The sequence below is a fragment of the Brachyistius frenatus genome, unplaced genomic scaffold (genome assembly GCF_029030835.1).
Source record: "Brachyistius frenatus isolate BFR_SWC_R1_liver_20210118 unplaced genomic scaffold, ASM2903083v1 Contig_271, whole genome shotgun sequence".
Lineage (NCBI taxonomy): Eukaryota > Metazoa > Chordata > Actinopteri > Embiotocidae > Brachyistius > Brachyistius frenatus.
This window is the reverse complement of record NW_027210870.1, coordinates 279,321-296,330: the sequence shown is the minus strand read 5'-3', so window position 1 is coordinate 296,330 and position 17,010 is coordinate 279,321. Positions and strand designations below refer to the sequence as shown.

Genomic DNA, 17,010 nt, shown 5'->3' with positions numbered 1-17,010 from the left:
ACCCTTCCACATTACCATGAAAAACCCTGACTCTTATTTTAGCCACCATCTTACTCAACATCATCGAACTACTCGGAAGTCAAATACCCTGAAGTCTGCCTGTTATAATTGGAAAAAAAGAGAAGCGGTGCATGTTGTATCTTGAAATGGATGACTGGGCTTTTTAATGTGGCATGTGGACGCGAGGCTGCGATGACAGTTTGCCTCACAAAGTGTCGAGTCTCTTCAGACCGAGAGAAAGAAAAAGGAGAACTGGTGCCGATGGAGGGGACAGATAGCGAGGTGGCAGCTGGATTTGGAGGCCAACACCCTCTTCTGGTTGCGAAGGGCGGCGAGGCGTGACCGAAGATGCATGCAGCTCACCGAAACTTCCCCCGACACACACACACACACACACACACACACACACACACACACACACACACACACACACACACACACACACACATATATATCTATATGTGTATCACAAATTCCCATAAAACCCTCTTTTTTTGTGCTAATTTCTCCTCTGACACATCTAAATTTCCACGTGGAGTTTTATTGCCAGATAAGAACAATTTACTGCCCGTGTGGGTGAGGTGAGAGTTAAGTGGGACGACTGAAACCACTCATCTGCATTAGCATCTTTTCTTTTCTTTTCAAGTTAAAAGGAACGACATTAAGCTCTTGTTCATTTTTGCCTGCGGGCCCCTCGCGGCGCCTGGAAACCCCTGACACTCAGGGATGATGCATAAAGAGAAAAGAAGCCGCTGTCGTGCAGTGCGACACTTCCCCCAGCAGATGGACGCTCCTCCTGAGGAGAAACGGTGGGATCTCAATCCCGTGATGAAACGAAGGGACAATCCCATAAAAAAAAAAAAAATACAACTACATGCCGCCATGCGACCTCCCTCCTCTAATGTGATCATTTTCAGAACATTTAAAAACACTTAAAAAAAAAAAAAAAACGCCCGTGAATAGACGCTCATCCTCTTTCCTCACAATTTGATGACTGGCTGTTAGATAAATCTTAAGTCGTGTTATTTATATTTATTCTGGACCTATTTGAACTTCGTATCTCTATGCCCCAGCTCCCTCCGACCTTCTCAGCTAGACCACAGTTGTGTACTTTCCTTTTAACGCATTTCTATTTCGTGTGACACAAAACGTCTCTGCTGAAATGCGAGGCGTCTCTAACTGAATCAGTGATGTACTCTGGAGTGAGAAAAACCGAGCGAGGGTGCAGAGTGAAGTGGTGTCCTTTGAAGCCGTGAAACGCACTTTTTTCAAACCACAACCTTAAAAAAAGAGACATGTGACCTTCTAGATAATAGGATTTTTTTCTTGAGTGTGTGAGAGTGTGTGTGTGTGTGTGTGTGTGTGTGTGTGTGTCTGCAGTCTTGAATTGGAACGTGTTTTTTCTCGACACGCTGCAGCGTACGCGTGATGAAGGAAGGATTTGTCTTTTTATTTCTACACCTTTACACATAAAAAAAACAAAACACAAAAACCCGGCAGATACAAAATAAATGCATTCATTTGAGTGAATATATGGCTTTGTGATATAAAGAGGAACAGCAAAGGACAAGTTACTTTTGAATAAACACTTTACAGTTTTACATGTTTTCAGATGACTAGAGTATGAGTAAGAACACTCTGACACCCATCACACTCCTTTAACGTCTCTCTACCTCTCACACACACACGCATGTACGCACGCACGCACACACACACACACACACACACACACACACACACACACACACACACACACACACACACACACACACACACAAAGACAGAGATATAGCTGCTACTTCATGCTTTCATTTTTGATACTTAAATGACTAAAAATGTGTTGGTCCTCATGCAGCAGTATCTGCCTGAGAAGAGTTACGTATAAATGTGTTTGTATTAAGGGTGTTCCATGTCATATTATTCACGATAGCACTGGTATAATTTTTTTTTATAAAAAAAAAGTTTTGGCAATAGATAAGAGCGGGAGATCTGGAAACTTTAGCCTGCAGCCAGCCCCGCCCCCTTTTGTAGGAAAACAAGTGGCACTTGTCAAAAATAACGCCACAAAACCAAACTAATAGAAAACAAATTAGGGGAGAATTATTTTGTGAATGACCCCAAAAACACCCTGTCAAATGAATATATGTCCACTCTGCCTGCCGTAGAAAAAAACTATAGATGGAAAAGTTTCATTTGGTCCCTCCACAGTCATCTCTTTAGTCTCCCGGCTGGTATCAAAGCCGGTGCTGTAAACCCACTCTGTGTTCACAGGCGTCCTACGAGACTTCTATTTTTGAACCTTACCGAGTCTCCAGGTGAGAGAAATATTTGACTTTTTCCACGTTGCTCGACAAACAGGACGCTGGCTAACGTTAGCGTCCTGTTGTCTTCCCTCCGTGCAGCTTGGAGTCATAAAGTCCTTCTATCAGGATCGTTTTTATGGGGGACATATCAGAGGGGAAAAAATTAGACAAACTTTCTTTCTTTTTTCTTTTTTTTTTTACAATATCGTTGATGCAACTAACTACACAACAACTCTTCAGCGTATCGTTATTATTTAAACCGGTTAGTTTGGAGAAAAGTCTCAACTTCCTTCGGTTCATCGTCTGTGCAGTATGTGGGATTGTTTTCCCCGGTAAGAGGCGGGACGACGCAACGCCGGTCCGATCTATACTCAGCGCTGCTGACGTAATGACATTGAAGCGTTATGAACCGTTAACCGCATACGTTCGCAGCTTATCAAGCAACAAGCATGTTTTAAAAAAAACAAACGCTACATTCGACAGGTTTTCAGCTCAACGTGAGTTTAATCGACGGTCGTGTTTTATTTTTAATTTTTTTTTATCCCGTTGCTCCACAGAATCTGACGACAGCGGCGAGGACGTCGTTGAAAGCCGTGACGCTAATCGTGCTAGCGCCGGCAGAGCGGCGGATCTCCCGCTGACACAGCTGCACCCGACCGTCTCAGTTATCGTTGTTGTTTACGGACTACAAACCCGAGAGAACACTTTTGTTTAGTTTTTCTGAAATATTTGGAGGAAACTTGCTGCCCGTTGACAAATTCATCTATAACACTTATTTTGTTGAAACCGTATGTTATGTCATATTTTTGTGATATGGTGATGTTATTTTCCCGGGCCGTGCCGCCCGCCCCTTGTGTGTGTGCCTGTGCTGAGTGCGATCTACTTCAGTTCTAGGCGGTGCTCGCCGCGGGCTATGTGGGAGGAGAACTCGTAGCGGTCCCGGCTGCGGTGGCCGCACACGTTGCACTCGAGCGGGTCGCGGAAGCCGTGGCAGCCCATGTGGATGGTGAACATGACGTAATCCAGGAAGATGACCCGGCAGTGGCTGCAGGGGTACACGGCGCCCGGCAGCGCTGCGCCCTCCCCGTCGGCCCGCATGACCCGCAGGGCCTCCATGGGCGACAGCGGGACGGGCTGCGGGTGGGGGACGCCGTTCTGGTGACTCATCCCCCCCAGCAGGTGACCAAAGCTGTACATGACGGGCTGGGACACCTGGGAGACGTCAGAATGGAAGGAGTCCACGCCGAGGGGCGGCTGAGAGAGGCCGAGGAGCGGCATGCCCATCTTGTGGCCGTTGGTGAGGCCCATGGAGCCGACGTCGCCCCGGCCTAACGGGAGCCGGTAGAGCCGGTGAGTGGGAGGCGGGTCGCCGTCCGGGCCCGAGAGGAGGGGGGGATGGTTCTGATGGTGAGCGTCGGGCCCCGGGGAGCCCGGCAGAGGGTCCTTGACGTCTAGCCGGTGGACCAGCTCCCTGTTGAAGCTCAGGTCCAGGCAGATGCCGTTGTCACCTAGCAAGACGACAGGAAAGACTCAACGGCAGGAGGTTTCTCGCACGCTTCAGCCGGCAGCTGAGAAAAGCAAGCAGCACACGGACGAGATCGAAGAGATCTTTACGGGCCCTCGAAGGGGGTCCTCGCACCCCTGATGACTGGAAGCTATAAAGCAGAAGAGCATCCTGAGCCAGCGGAGGACGGAGAGGAAGCAGACGACGAAAGGCCTCTGCTGCAGCTGCACCTCACAAGTATCGACAGAGAGACACCTGCTCACGTTTCTTTCTCGCCTCCCGCCTGTTCTCTCTCTCTCTGTGGTTGCTTCTCTTTACTCCATGTGGTTGTCATATTGAAAGATTGCACTTCATTTGCCGACCCGATAGAGACGTAGGAGGCTTTTTTTCTTCTTCTTTTTTGCCGATACACACTCGTTTTGTGAGCAGTTTGAGGTTTGATTGCGAAACTACAAGCCCAGAGTTCAGCTTAACCAGAGATGTGAGAGCCAACTATTGAAAATCCTATGTGTGAATGTATGTGTGTGAATGTATGTGTGTGTGTGTGTGTTACGCCCATAAAGTTTGGGAAATCGCCGTGTCAAGTCAGCCATTTACTGAAACTGATATTATTCATCAACTTATCTCCGTTTGAAATCGAAGCAGTGAGAAGTTCAACATGCGGGTTTTTCTCTTCTCTCTCTTTGCATGCATTTCATAATATTTAACCATGCAGGGTTAGGCGTACCCACCTATGGCACAATTCCTGCAGAGAATTTAGGGCAGTGGAAGACCGCTCTGTGGCGCGAGGCAGGTGCTCTGCCCTCACTTCCTGTTTGGCGAGAGATGGAGGCCGGCGGAGACGAAAACAGAACAGGCAAGACAAAACGGACGGCTTCAAAACACAGAGTCTGTGTTGCAAAAAAAAAACAAAAGCCGAGTAAGCAGCAGCAGTATCAAAAGACATAAACAGTAGCGGTGGGTTTTCTTCTCGAGGTCCGACTCCCTCCCTCGTGTCTGCGTTGCCTCGCTCTTACCTGTGAACTTCTGCGGCATCGAGCTCTTCCGTTTGGCCACGTTGCTGGCGAGCCGGTCGAGCAGCAGCGCGCGCTCCGTTCCCATCTGAGCTCTGGATGTTTGGCCGTCCTCTGCGAGAGGTGAAAAAAAAAAAAAGAAGAAGAGGAAGAAAAAAAGAGTTGCAATGATGCGTAAGGGAGCTGCGAGTGTGTGTGTGTGTGTGTGTGTGTGTGTGTGTGTCCACCTGTCTGAGCCTCGTGTTATGAAGAAGAAGAAAAAAACAAAAAAAACAGCGCAGTCACACTGGGAGGAAGGAGATATTTTGATGTGATATCAGAGGCTGCGTTGACCTCACTTCCTGGTTCTGTCTCGCCTCCACCGGCGGCAGGAGGGGAGAGACCACAGGGTGAGGATGTGCTTCCTTCACCGCGACGCCACTGTCAGGCGTAGAAAAACAAAACGCACTTACGACATTCGGTGGTCACAGAAACGACCGAGCGTCGTGTTGGTGTTGCAACCGTGCAACTGTCCTGTCAGTTGTGTGGAGGTGTTATGTGTGTGTGTGTGTGTGTGTGTGTGTGTGTGTGTGTGTGTGTGTGTGTGTGTGTGTGTGTGTGTGTTTTGGGGGGTTGTGTGTCTGGGCTCAAAACATTTGCCCTACATATTGTGTGTCCGCGTTGCGCTGAGCGCGGCGGCCGCAACCTACTTCGCTGTAATGACTCGGCGCTTGTTGGTTTTTAACGAGGCCGTAAAAACAGGATCTGTTGGCAGCAACTGCTTTAAATGTCGCTCCCGCCGCGTATCGACGAACGTGTTAATGTAAGCGTGTGCGGCGTTGCGAGGACGTGAACGCCAACATGTGTGTGTGTGTGTGTGTGTGTGTGTGTGTGTGTGTGTGTGTGTGTGTGTGTGTGTGTGTGTGTGTGTGTGTGTGTGTGTTCGTGCACGCATGGGAAGAGTTGCTCACCTCTGTCGGCAGGACCTTTGCTCTGGACGTACATGTGGCACCTCTCCCGGTGCTCCTCCAGCGAGCTGCGCTGCTTGTAGCTCCGGCTGCAATGGTTGCACTTGAAGGGCTTTTCGACTGCAAGTGGCAGTTTCAGTTAGTGACACACCGACACACACACACACACACACAGCGAGTATTATCATATTCTTGTTGTTTTCCCTAAAGTGTGCGGTTTTCTTACAGAAGTGATGAGGTCTGCATGTGAGAACACGTGAGACATGGCGGTGTGTTACTGGAAGCCGACCTGACACCGTACGCAGGTGTGTGTGTGAAGCTCACGTGTGTGATAGTGTGTGTGTGTGTGTGTCTGTGTATCTGCTATACCAGAGTGGGTGCGCAGGTGTCCGCTCAGCGCGTCACGGCGCCGGCAGGCGTAGCTGCACATGGGGCATTTGAAGGGCTTCTCCCCGGAGTGCAGTTTGATGTGGCGAAGCAGATTTCCCTTCTGGGTGAAAGAGGCGCCGCATTGAGAGCACTGGAACGGCCGCTCACCTGCAAACAGACACACACACACACACACCCACACCCACACACACACACAACACACACCTGTGTGATCAAAAATACGACGCTCCTGGACTCACTGATCGCACAACGGAAATCGATTTAAAGACCGTTGAACAACACGCTGATCTTCTCCTCGCGAGTGGGAATCTTCTGATATTTGCTGGGTTCTTTTTTTTTTTTTGGTCTTCAGTTGTTGTTTTTTTGTTGTTTTGTACTGCAGTGAGTTGCAAAACACACAATCGTTCACCATCTCTAAAAAGGGGAACAGGACGACAGTGCACGCCGACAAGACTTGATTCCTGTTGTTCTGGGTTTTGTTCCCTCATGGTTGAAATGTAATCGCTTTGGATAAAAGCGTCAGCTAAATGAAACGTAATGTAATGTAAAAAGACGACGTTCTCGCGCACGTCAAACACATTGCTGAGAACTCGAATTCTAACGTTGAAAAACGGCTTCAGAAAGTTCCAGCCGGAGACGAACGTTCGGCTCCGACCGTCGGGACAAAAACGACCAAAACTCTTTAAGCCGAGCGACGCCGTCGGACTGGCGCGTGAGGGATTGTTTACTACGGCGACCTCGATATCTTCTTTTCTTACGCCGATATCATATTTCCAGAATAAAGTCAAAATGTCGAGAATCCAATGAAGCGTGTTTGGATCTCTGTTTAGCGCCGACGCTCATCTCCGCTTCACACATGCCGGATCAAACAACTCGATCGGTCGATACAACGTATCCCTCTTTTGTTTTTGCACGCAGGTGTAACCATGGAAACCCTCACATCCGTCCGTTTCCATCTGTCCGTTTCTCCCTCTGAACTCTATGCACAATTTCACTTCAAAATCCCCGAAAACGTATTAATCAACTGTGTTTGTGCGATAAAAGAGACCGAATTTGAGATTCTGAAGAACGACTGCAAAGCCGGCACTCTGATTTATTCTCAAACGTTCACCTTTAATCTTGAAATGTGATTTTATTCCGGAAATATAATTTCATCTTTATTCTGAAAGAAAAGGACAAAAAAAAATAAAAAAAATTAATCCTCCTCCTCTTTACTTCTTTTCCTTGATGTGGCTCTGATAGTCCGGAGGAGGAAGGAAAAAGGTGATCGTCATGTTCATTATGTTTAAATGCAGAGTATGACAGCTGCGCGTTTCAGCGGTTAACGTTGTTTCATGTGAACAGAATGTCGGCCGACCACAATGCTTCACGTGTTCGGGATGATCGTTGTTTTCCAAACTGCTGCTCGGCTCTGAGCCGACAGATCTGAATACCCGACTGAGTTAAAACTGTCCGACCCCCGCGACAGCGACACATCCATCATGTCCAGCGTGCTGTTTATCGGAGGAAATGATGACACGGGAGTCTTTATCAGGTCGTTTTTGCAAATTACTGCAATTTTAGGTAAAAAAAAAAAAAAAAAAAAAAAAGTTTTCCTTCGTAACAATCTCAGAAAAAAACTCTTCATATCTCTGACGGCGATCAAATCACACAGTTCTTTCTTGTTCTTTCTATTAAAACGACAATAGAGGATATTTCACAATCTGTCTGCATGCGTCATGTGTGTGTGTGTGTGTGTGTGTGTGTGTGTGTGTGTGTGTGTGTGTGTGTGTGTGTGTGTGTGTGTTTCAATCCTCGATCGAACATCTGGAGGAGGTCGGTGTGCGATGATTGCGCAACCGGTGTGCATGCGTGTGTGTCTGTGTGTGTGTGTGTGTGGTCAAGTGTTGGGTCTCTGCTCACCTGTGTGGCTGCGCTTGTGCACCAGCAGGACGTTGATGCTGATGCAGGAGAGGCCGCAGATGTCGCATCTCAGCTTGCCCGTGGTCTGGATGCTGCGGGCGTCGGCTCCGGCCGCGTAGGGCCCGTCTTCTTCTTCTTCCGCCGCCGCCGCTTGGGCGTCCAGCAGCGCCGCGCCGTCGTAACGCGAGTACTCCACCAGCGACAGGTCCTGCGGCTCGTTGGGGGCGTCTACATCCTCGTCCCCCTCCTCGTCGTTCTCTTCCTCGTCGAAGCCTTCCTCCATGCCGTCCTCGCTGCCCGCCTCCGCGGGCTCTCCGTCTCTCTCGGCCCCGGGATGCCGCTCGTTGTCCTCCGTGTCCTCGGCCTCCGTCTTTATCGCACCTGAGCGGGGTAGAAAAGAAAAGTTGAGACAAAATATTCTGAGAAGCCGAAGCAGCTCGCGGCACATTTTCCACTTCTAAATAAAGAGCTAAAGTCACATCTTCACTTCTACATTTCTGTACTTAAAAAAGCGGCCATTAGCGCGAGAGCACATCTCCAGAGTGCGGGCAGGTTAATTTGGGCCGATTGCATCGCTTCACAAACAGATTGAGAAGATGTGTGCTTGAGATAAGGGGGAAGGCATTTCCTCTGAGCGCACAGAAACTAGAACCAGGGCAGGAGAGAGAGACGACGGCAGACGCCTCAGACGCACAACACAGAGTCCTCGTCTGATTTTAAAGACACACTCCAGATGGATTGCTTAGCACTTTAGCTCAAAGACATCCAGGATTAAAAGTAGATTGTGCACCGAAATCCCTCAATGAGCCGAGCGCTAATTTCTACAACACCGAGTTTTCCTGTTAATCACCCCCCCTCCCCCTCCCACACACACACACACACAGGATTTGACCAACTAAATATTTTTTTGTTGTCGTCACCACAGCGTCCTAAGGCCCCCGGTGTGCAGGACCCTCTTGCAAGGTGTCACACCAACCCCCCCCCCCCCCACACACACACACACACACACACAGGCAGCACACCAAGCTACGTCCAGAAACCACACTGTGGTCTCGGCGGTGGCTGCTGATGAGCTGCAGAGTGGCGTTTCGTACCGTGGAGAGCGCTCAGAGGTGCAATGGAAACTTTGCACACGCAGAGCTCCGAGAGACCAGATATAGAGTCCAGAGCCTGAGAGCAGCGGAACCGCAGGCTGCTGCATGAGACGCAGAGCGAGGGCTTTAGGAAGTGCAGCCAGAGAAGGTCGACAGGGTGGTAGGCAGCAATAGAGGAGAGCTCGCTCTGACAGCATATTTGCATGACGCTGACGCCACGAGAACAATGTGAAAAACATGTCCACGTAAAGAAAAATAATAAAAAAAAATTAAAAAAAAAACATCATGTGGGAAAGCAGAGCGGTCACTGTTTCTAATACAAAAGCCTTTCAGGCGACAGTACATCCCCAAGAGCTTCACAGAGGGAAGATTAAAAAGCTAGAAAATACAATAAAAACAAGAGAAGATCAAAACAAAGCAACAGATATGCCTTGAAGTTTTCCACAGAGACTAAAGGGCCTCAGATCCTCCGGTAAAATATTCCAGAGCATCAAAGAGGCTAAAAATGACTCCCCATAAGCTTTAGTAGCGATTCCGGGAACAACCAGGAGATCAGCAATGATTTAAAAACAATTCTAAAAGTACCCAGGCAAAGAAATGCTCATTGCCTTTGCTACCTGCTCAGTGTGGGATTAAGTTTAAAGTCTTACTCTGTGTGTGTGTGTGTGTGTGTGTGTGTGTGTGTGTGTGTGTGTGTGTGTGTGTGTGTGTGTGTGTGTGTGTGTGTGTGTGTAAGCGGATAAACGACCTGTTGCACCCCCGAACGCCTTGTCACCTGCTCAGGTCTCTGGACCGGCAGCTTTCAGTGGCTCCTACATCCGGACCGTCTCCGAGGGGGCCGACTGCTTGGGACCACGTCATCAACGGAAGCTATTTTCGCTGACATTTTCTTACCTAATTTAAATTCTTTTTCACGAGTATTACTTACTGCTCGTCTATATGTTTGTGTGTACTTTGGCATTATTTATTTTTATTTAGTTTGTTTTATTGCTTATTTTGTTCCAAGTCTATCTGGTTGTTTCTGATTGGTCGAGGCAGTACCGCATCTGAGGGTCTGAGAACAATGGAGTGTAATGGAAAGATGTCGATGTCAGTGTCTGAGTGAGTGTGAATGTGTGAGTGAGTGTGTGTGTGTGAGTGTGTGTGTGTGTGTGTGTGTGTGTGCGCGCGCGTACGTGTATCCGCGACACCTTCGTCCTGCTGCATTCCCCCCTCGCTGCACGGGTTCTCCTCCCTCTCTTCTTCCTCCTCCTGCGACTTCACACCTGCTGCATCACCGCATGTCTCTGAGGAGGTGACACATCGTGCACGCGAGAAAAAAAACACTGCGCGTTACTTTTTATTTCAATTAAAACAAGTCCTTTTCTGCAACATGAAGAAAAAAACAAAAACACCTCGGCGACGAACAAACGTGCAGGAAGTTCTTTGAGCTGAAACGTGTGCAGACGGATCACCTTATCGTCTAAAAAGATAAAGCAATCACACACTCACCCATCCCGTCCGCCTCTGAAGATGTAGAGTCAGGATGTTTGTCTGAGTTCATGATGACAAAATGTTCTACGGAGAAGAGGAAATGATTCCTTTTAGAAAATAAAAACCAGGTCTGTTTCGGGAGTAACGAAGGGAGACACTTCACACAAAAGGAGTCACATTTTATTTGACGGCTCTTCACTCTAATAAAAGACCCCTCGCCCCCCCACCTTTTACTATTTCTACTGAGCATGTGAAGAAATAGAAGCAGCACTTGCCTCTCGCTGTTCCTGTCAGTCGGGCAGCGGTAAAAAAAGAAAAGAAAAGTGAGTAAAAAAGCTCACGGTTGACTGCTCGGCCCTGCGTCTACATTTAGCCTGATGAGAAAGAGACGATGTTCGCTGCACATGTATTTCCTGCCGAGTTTTTTTTTTTTTTTTTTTTTTTTTTTTTTTTTTTTGTGTCACGCAGGAGACGGAGTGACTCCAGCACAGTTTAAAGAAAGAACCCAGAATAAAACAAATAGCAGTTTGCACTTTTTAAAGCGGCTTTAATCAGTAGTTTTTTTTACTTCTAAAAAATAGTTTTAAAGATCTATATTCACTGTAATTAAAAAACGATGTAGTCAGAGTAGTTTTCCATCACTTACAACTTACAGCGATAGGAAACTCTCTCAGTCAAAGTGAAATCTCAAAGCACATGTCTGCAGGTGAACAGAAAGTCTGAGTGGTGATTAAGATGATGATGATGATGATGAAGAAGAGATCTTACCTGCTTGTGGCTCGGCACCTGGAGGAGAACTGCTTTCACAGCTGGAGATTCCTCCTCCTCCCTCCGCCGGCCGCTGGACTTTCTCTGAATATGGAATACACGCAAAAAAAAAAAAAAAAGTCAGCGGTGCAGTTTGAAGAGATGCCTTAAAGGAACAGGGGCGCATTTTTTATTTTATTTTTTTACACACGAGGTGCAGCAACAAAGACTCGGAGCACTCAGACACTGCAGGTTTATATGCCTCCTCAGCATTTTTATTCTCATCGTATCAACGTATCTTAACCCAACCTGAATGTGGAGAGTCCCGATACGTTTCTGTGGGGAAACAAAGAGTAGATTACGGGTTTGATATCACTTCAGGCCGTCCGCATGCTTCCTGACTGGTTCCCCATTTAAACAGTTATGACTCCATCTTGTGGCCAAACAACAAAGCGACTTCTCAGTCTCTCCAGTCAATAAAACAAGTCAATAAAAACCCCTCTGCTTCGTGGACTGCAGCTCTCAGGATTCATATTGTAATTTATTTATTTGGGGTGCACTAGAGTTATATGTGTCAAGCTGCTTTGGACAGAAGCAGAAAAGGGGGTTTTTACTACATTTGAAGCTTTAAGCAGTGATGTTAAGAGGCATTTAATAAATCAACTTCAGAGCTCACTACAAAAACAGCAGGATAATATATGAGATATGAAGAGCTGACGCTTGAATCTGCAATGAATTAAAAATCAGTTCCACGTGAACACTTAAAGGTCTTTCCACAAATGAGTGAAGTTTATTTCTATAATGCACCTTTCACAGATAATGGTCACAAAAAGCCTCATAAAGTAAAAATAAAATACAAAATAAACAAACTTGTGCAAACAAGCGGCCGTTATGAAGCCTTGAGTTTGGATTTTGTCCGTGGCCATTTTGCTAGTTTAGAGCGGGAAGAGACCATATTTGGTGCTGGGGGAAGAGCGAGCGGTGGATCTGACTGATCTGACTGGAAACCTGATGATACCACATCCCGCCCACCGATAGCTGTAACCTGACTGCACCACAGGCCTGTCAATCAAACAGACACGCCCCCTAAAACACGGATTTATTATAAGTCTAATATGTAATTAATGATGGGATTATTTTCCGACAGTAAACTAAATAAGAAGGAGCGACTTTAGCAAACGCCACCGAGATAACTTGCGGAGAAATATTATTGACTGAGAATTTTACGAGAGAAGTTGAATGGGAGTCTACAGAGGCTTTTTGTAGCCGACCTGTGGTGGAGCTTGGTGGTATTGCAGCTGAAGGCGCTTCTGCAATCGGCCTTATTTTTCAGACCCGGAAGCTACGAACACTTATATAGACAGTCTGTGCATAAATACTCACAGAAGAAAGAAACAATGTGAAATGGAAAGCCTTAAAAAGCCTCCTCTGAATCAGTGAAACAAAGAAACGACGGCAGCTCATTCTCGAGTTTGAAAACGAGTACGACCACCTGTAATCCTGTAATTCTCCCTCCTGTGAGCTGAACGCTCTTCTAATGGAAATGATTGTGGGGCAAAATCTTTGGTCCTCATTCTCAAAACAGTTTAACGTTAACGAGCTTTTAAACACGAAGCTCCGGGCAGTTCGTAAAGTTTCCTCTTTGTGTTGCGAACCCGGCGATGTGATTTGTATAATTCGTATTAGCTTCAGATAAACTTCAGATTTTGTTCCCCCCTTCAGAGGGATTTTAAAATCCTGTAACAAACTGTTTCCTGCTTTGTTTTTCCTGCTTGTAGCTTAAAGGTGAAAAATAACTTCTTCCAAGAAAGAGAAAAGAACACAAGTTTTGTATGCAAGAGACACATTTTTCTACTCTGATAACTGATTTTTATTTTTGCAAAACATGTACTTATATGTAATTACTCCAGATGTCTTATTCATCTCTGTATATTAACTTGACATATCCAGTATGTTTGAAAACTTTGGAATCTGCACGAGAAATTAACACTTTTTTTTCCAGTTTGTTTTTTGGGGTTTTCAGTGTTTTGTTTATAATAACCGACCGGTTTTGTCACGAGGTAAACAGCCAGTGTGAACAGAATGAATAAAGGTAGAGAGACAAAAAAAGAAATAGCTTAAACTTTTCTAGTAACCTCATTGTTGTTTTAGGACTTCAGGAAATTGTGAACTTATCCTTTAAGGCACGAATGTCCATGTTTCACACAGACTTCTGTCACACATCAACCCTCAAAACAAACTCTCCTGATTAACAGAGGCAAAACATGGCCCCCCAAAACACTGGGAAAAAAACCACCCACACACACCACCCACACAGCTCATTAGCACAGCCAGCATCTACAAAACAGCATTACTAGCCACCGTTAACCTCTGAGTAACCACCCTGCATCCCAGAAACCCCCCCTACCCTCTCTAAACACACACACACACAGTGGAACACCTCATAAATGACACATAATGAAGCTGCTGGCCCTCCTGAGAGTGCGGGGACCAACTTCTAACTGCTTCAGTAGGTCGTTCTTACACTCTCATTAAAGACGTTTATTAAAAAGCTGAACAGATGTTATTTTACTTTTTAAATCGTTATAAAAAACAAGTTGCACCTTTCTCGGACAGGGCTTTGACAGAAACGCAATCTCACGCCGTCGACACCTCGTCGTAACCCGACAACGCGCCCGGCAGCTCCTCCACCTGAGTGCTGCGAGGCCTCGTGAGGCTTGGCCGCGGCCCACGGCCCGCCTATGGCAACCGGCCACCAGCCTGAAGAAAAAAAGCTGAAAGAACGCACTCGCACAAAAGGCATTACAATGCATGCTGGGTTTCCATGGCAAAATGGAGGCAGGGGAACACAGGAGGAGGGGAAAAAAAAAAAAAAAAAACAGAGAGGGAGAGACGGCGTGTAATAAAAAGCCATGATTTAAAAACCTTAAAGGCAGGGCGGAGGGAATATCTGCACACACAAACAGGAACAAAGTAACACACTGGATTTACAGACTCTTTCATGATCACAAACACACGCACGCAAACGCGCGCACACACACACACACACACACACACACACACACACACACACACACACACACACACGTATAATAAAGTGTCCCGGCAGCGCAGCGCTGTTAAAACATATCCCACCGGTGGGAGGCTTTTTTAGAAGCGGGGGGTTGGGGGCAGGGCAGCAGTGGAGGAGGTGGGTGGGAGAGGGTGGGAGTGTGTGTGTGTGTGTGTGTGTGTGTGTGTGTGTGTGTGTGTGTGTGTGTGTGTGTGTGTGTGTGTGTGTGTGTGTTCGACTGTCCATTTGCCTTTTATAGCTGCCCACTCCAGTTAGTGGCAGGAGAGGAGAGAGAGGGAGGAGGAGGAGGAGAGATCTGGGAGCCCAGATAATGAGGGGTGGAGGTGGTGGGGAGGGACGGGAGAGAGCGAGGGAGGGGGGCGGGGGGTGTATGAGGGGCAACGGGGGGGGGACTGGACTGGACCAGACTGACCACTGGACGTAAACACACACACGCACACGCAAATGTTATGGCGTCACATACGCAGTGAGGAGGAGAGTAATCTGGAGAAAATCAATACATGAGAGCGACGTTCACGTGAAATAAGTCAGATATGTGGGACTGTGGAGGGTTTGTGTGTCTCTGAGACCGAGAGAGGACAAGTGAGGGACAGTGTGTATAAGTTTGTGTCTGCGTGAGAGCCAGAGGGAGACAGAGGGAGGCAGAGAGTGACAGAGAGTGACAGAGGGAGACAGAGGGTGACAGAGAGTGACAGAGGGAGACAGGGAGAGACAGAGAGTGACAGAGGGAGACAGAGAGAGAGAGAGACAGCGGGAGACAGAGCGAGACAGAGCGATAGAGGGAGACAGAGGGAGACAGACAGAGACAGAGGGAGACAGAGGGAGACAGAGAGAGACAGAGAGAGACAGAGAGAGACAGAGAGAGACAGAGGGAGACAGAGAGAGGCAGACAGAGACAGAGGGAGACAGAGAGTGACAGAGGGAGATAAAGGGAGACAGAGGGAGACAGAGTGACAAATGGAGACAGAGGGTGACAGAGAGTGACAGAGGGAGACAGGGAGAGACAGAGGGAGACAGGGAGAGACAGAGAGAGACAGCGGGAGACAGAGGGAGACAGAGAGTGACAGAGGGAGACAGACAGAGACAGAGGGAGACAGAGTGACAAATGGAGACAGAGGGAGACAGACAGAGAGAGACAGAGAGTGAAAGATGGAGACAGAGAGACAGAGGGAGACAGAAAGAGACAGAGAGTGACAGAGAGAGACAGAGGGAGACAGAGGGAGATAAAGGGAGACAGAGTGACAAATGGAGACAGAGGGTGACAGAGAGTGACAGAGGGAGACAGGGAGAGACAGAGAGAGACAGAGGGAGACAGAGAGTGACAGAGGGAGACAGACAGAGACAGAGGGAGACAGAGAGTGACAGAGGGAGACAGAGAGAGGCAGAGAGGGACAGAGGGACAAATGGAGACAGAGGGAGACAGAGAGAGACAGACAGAGAGAGACAGAGAGTGACAGATGGAGACAGAGAGAGACAGAGGGAGACAGAGAGTGACAGAGAGAGACAGAGGGAGACAGAGAGAGGCAGAGGGAGGCAGACAGAGACAGAGGGAGACAGAGAGTGACAGAGGGAGATAAAGGGAGACAGAGGGAGACAGAGTGACAAATGGAGACAGAGGGAGACAGAGAGAGACAGAGAGTGACAGATGGAGACAGAGAGAGACAGAGGGAGACAGAGTGACAGAGGGAGACAGAGAGAGGCAGAGGGAGGCAGACAGAGACAGAGGGAGACAGAGGGAGACAGAGAGTGACAGAGGGAGATAAAGGGAGACAGAGGGAGACAGAGAGTGACAGAGGGAGATAGAGGGAGACAGAGGGAGGCAGACAGAGACAGAGGGAGACAGAGATAGACAGAGGGAGACAGAGAGTGACAGATGGAGACAGAGGGAGACGGAGGGAGAGAGCTCCAGTCTTTTCTCCACTGTGCCTTTCAGCTCCTCTCGCTCTGTAGGAGGAGGCGTGTCCACGGACCAGTATAAAGTCCAAGGAGAGCCACTGGTGTTGAGCCATTCTCAGGAGTCCTTTTGCACTACACAGCAGCGAGAGGAGGAAACAGCAGCTGTTACTTCAAACGCTGCCTTCGGATGACCCGCTTTGCATTCGGACACTTGTAGAAGAAGCGGATTTTCTTTTTGGTGTGCGCGCGCGTGTGCGTGCGTGTGCGTGTGTGTGTGTGTGTGTGTGCGTATGCGTGTGTGCGTGCGCGTGTGTGTGTGTGTGTGTGTGTGTTTCCACGAGCTGACTCACCTGAACACGCCGGTGGATATATATTCTCCTTCCTGTTCACTTCCACCACAACAGAAACTAGTTCTTATCACCGCGGCGTTCGCACGTCGAGAGCGGGCTCCTATTTCTGCGTTGTGAAATTGAATCGGAGGAACGGAGCGAGGCAACACAGCAGCGGCTTTGTGTCCCCTGCAGTTGAAACACTAACCAGCTGAAAAATATCAAAGAGTCTCCTGGACAAAAGCGCTCCTCTTACCAAAAAAAAAAAAAAAAAACTCCTGCAATTCTGCTGCTGGGGAGGAAAGTGATTAAACACTCAAGAGAGGAGACGGAGAGGCT

General features: G+C 47.9%; 1 protein-coding gene across 5 annotated transcripts; it reads right to left on the bottom strand.

The window, feature by feature from the left end:
- Positions 1 to 1,429: 1,429 nt before the first annotated feature.
- LOC138634668 (zinc finger protein Aiolos-like) lies at positions 1,430 to 16,783 on the bottom strand. Of its 5 annotated transcripts, XM_069721726.1 has the most exons (10): positions 16,693 to 16,783; positions 11,395 to 11,478; positions 10,902 to 10,913; positions 10,645 to 10,710; positions 10,329 to 10,439; positions 8,060 to 8,440; positions 6,137 to 6,304; positions 5,771 to 5,887; positions 4,824 to 4,934; positions 1,430 to 3,811 (listed from the first exon to the last, which is right to left on the bottom strand). In XM_069721726.1, the coding sequence occupies exons 4-10, from the start codon at positions 10,694 to 10,696 to the stop codon at positions 3,183 to 3,185; spliced, it is 1,569 nt and encodes a 522-aa protein (XP_069577827.1). In that variant the 5' UTR covers positions 10,697 to 10,710; positions 10,902 to 10,913; positions 11,395 to 11,478; positions 16,693 to 16,783; the 3' UTR covers positions 1,430 to 3,182. The 5 variants fall into 5 exon arrangements, with proteins under 5 accessions (XP_069577827.1, XP_069577825.1, XP_069577824.1 ...); XM_069721724.1 differs by lacking the exon at positions 10,902 to 10,913; XM_069721723.1 differs by adding an exon at positions 13,977 to 14,133 and having other exon boundaries at positions 10,645 to 11,478; positions 16,693 to 16,781.
- Positions 16,784 to 17,010: the final 227 nt, after the last annotated feature.

Bases quoted from the DNA above. Each gene is read 5' to 3' on its own strand.
- LOC138634668 (XM_069721722.1), bottom strand. From the start codon at position 10,876: ATGCTCAGTAGAAATAGTAAAAGGTGGGGGGGCGAGGGGTCTTTTATT. The intron at 8,441-10,328 runs GTACGCGCGCGC...TACCCCGCTCAG, and splicing joins CGAAGGTGTCGCGGATACAC to GTGCGATAAAGACGGAGGCC. The intron at 6,305-8,059 runs GTGAGCAGAGAC...GTCTGTTTGCAG, and splicing joins GCACAAGCGCAGCCACACAG to GTGAGCGGCCGTTCCAGTGC.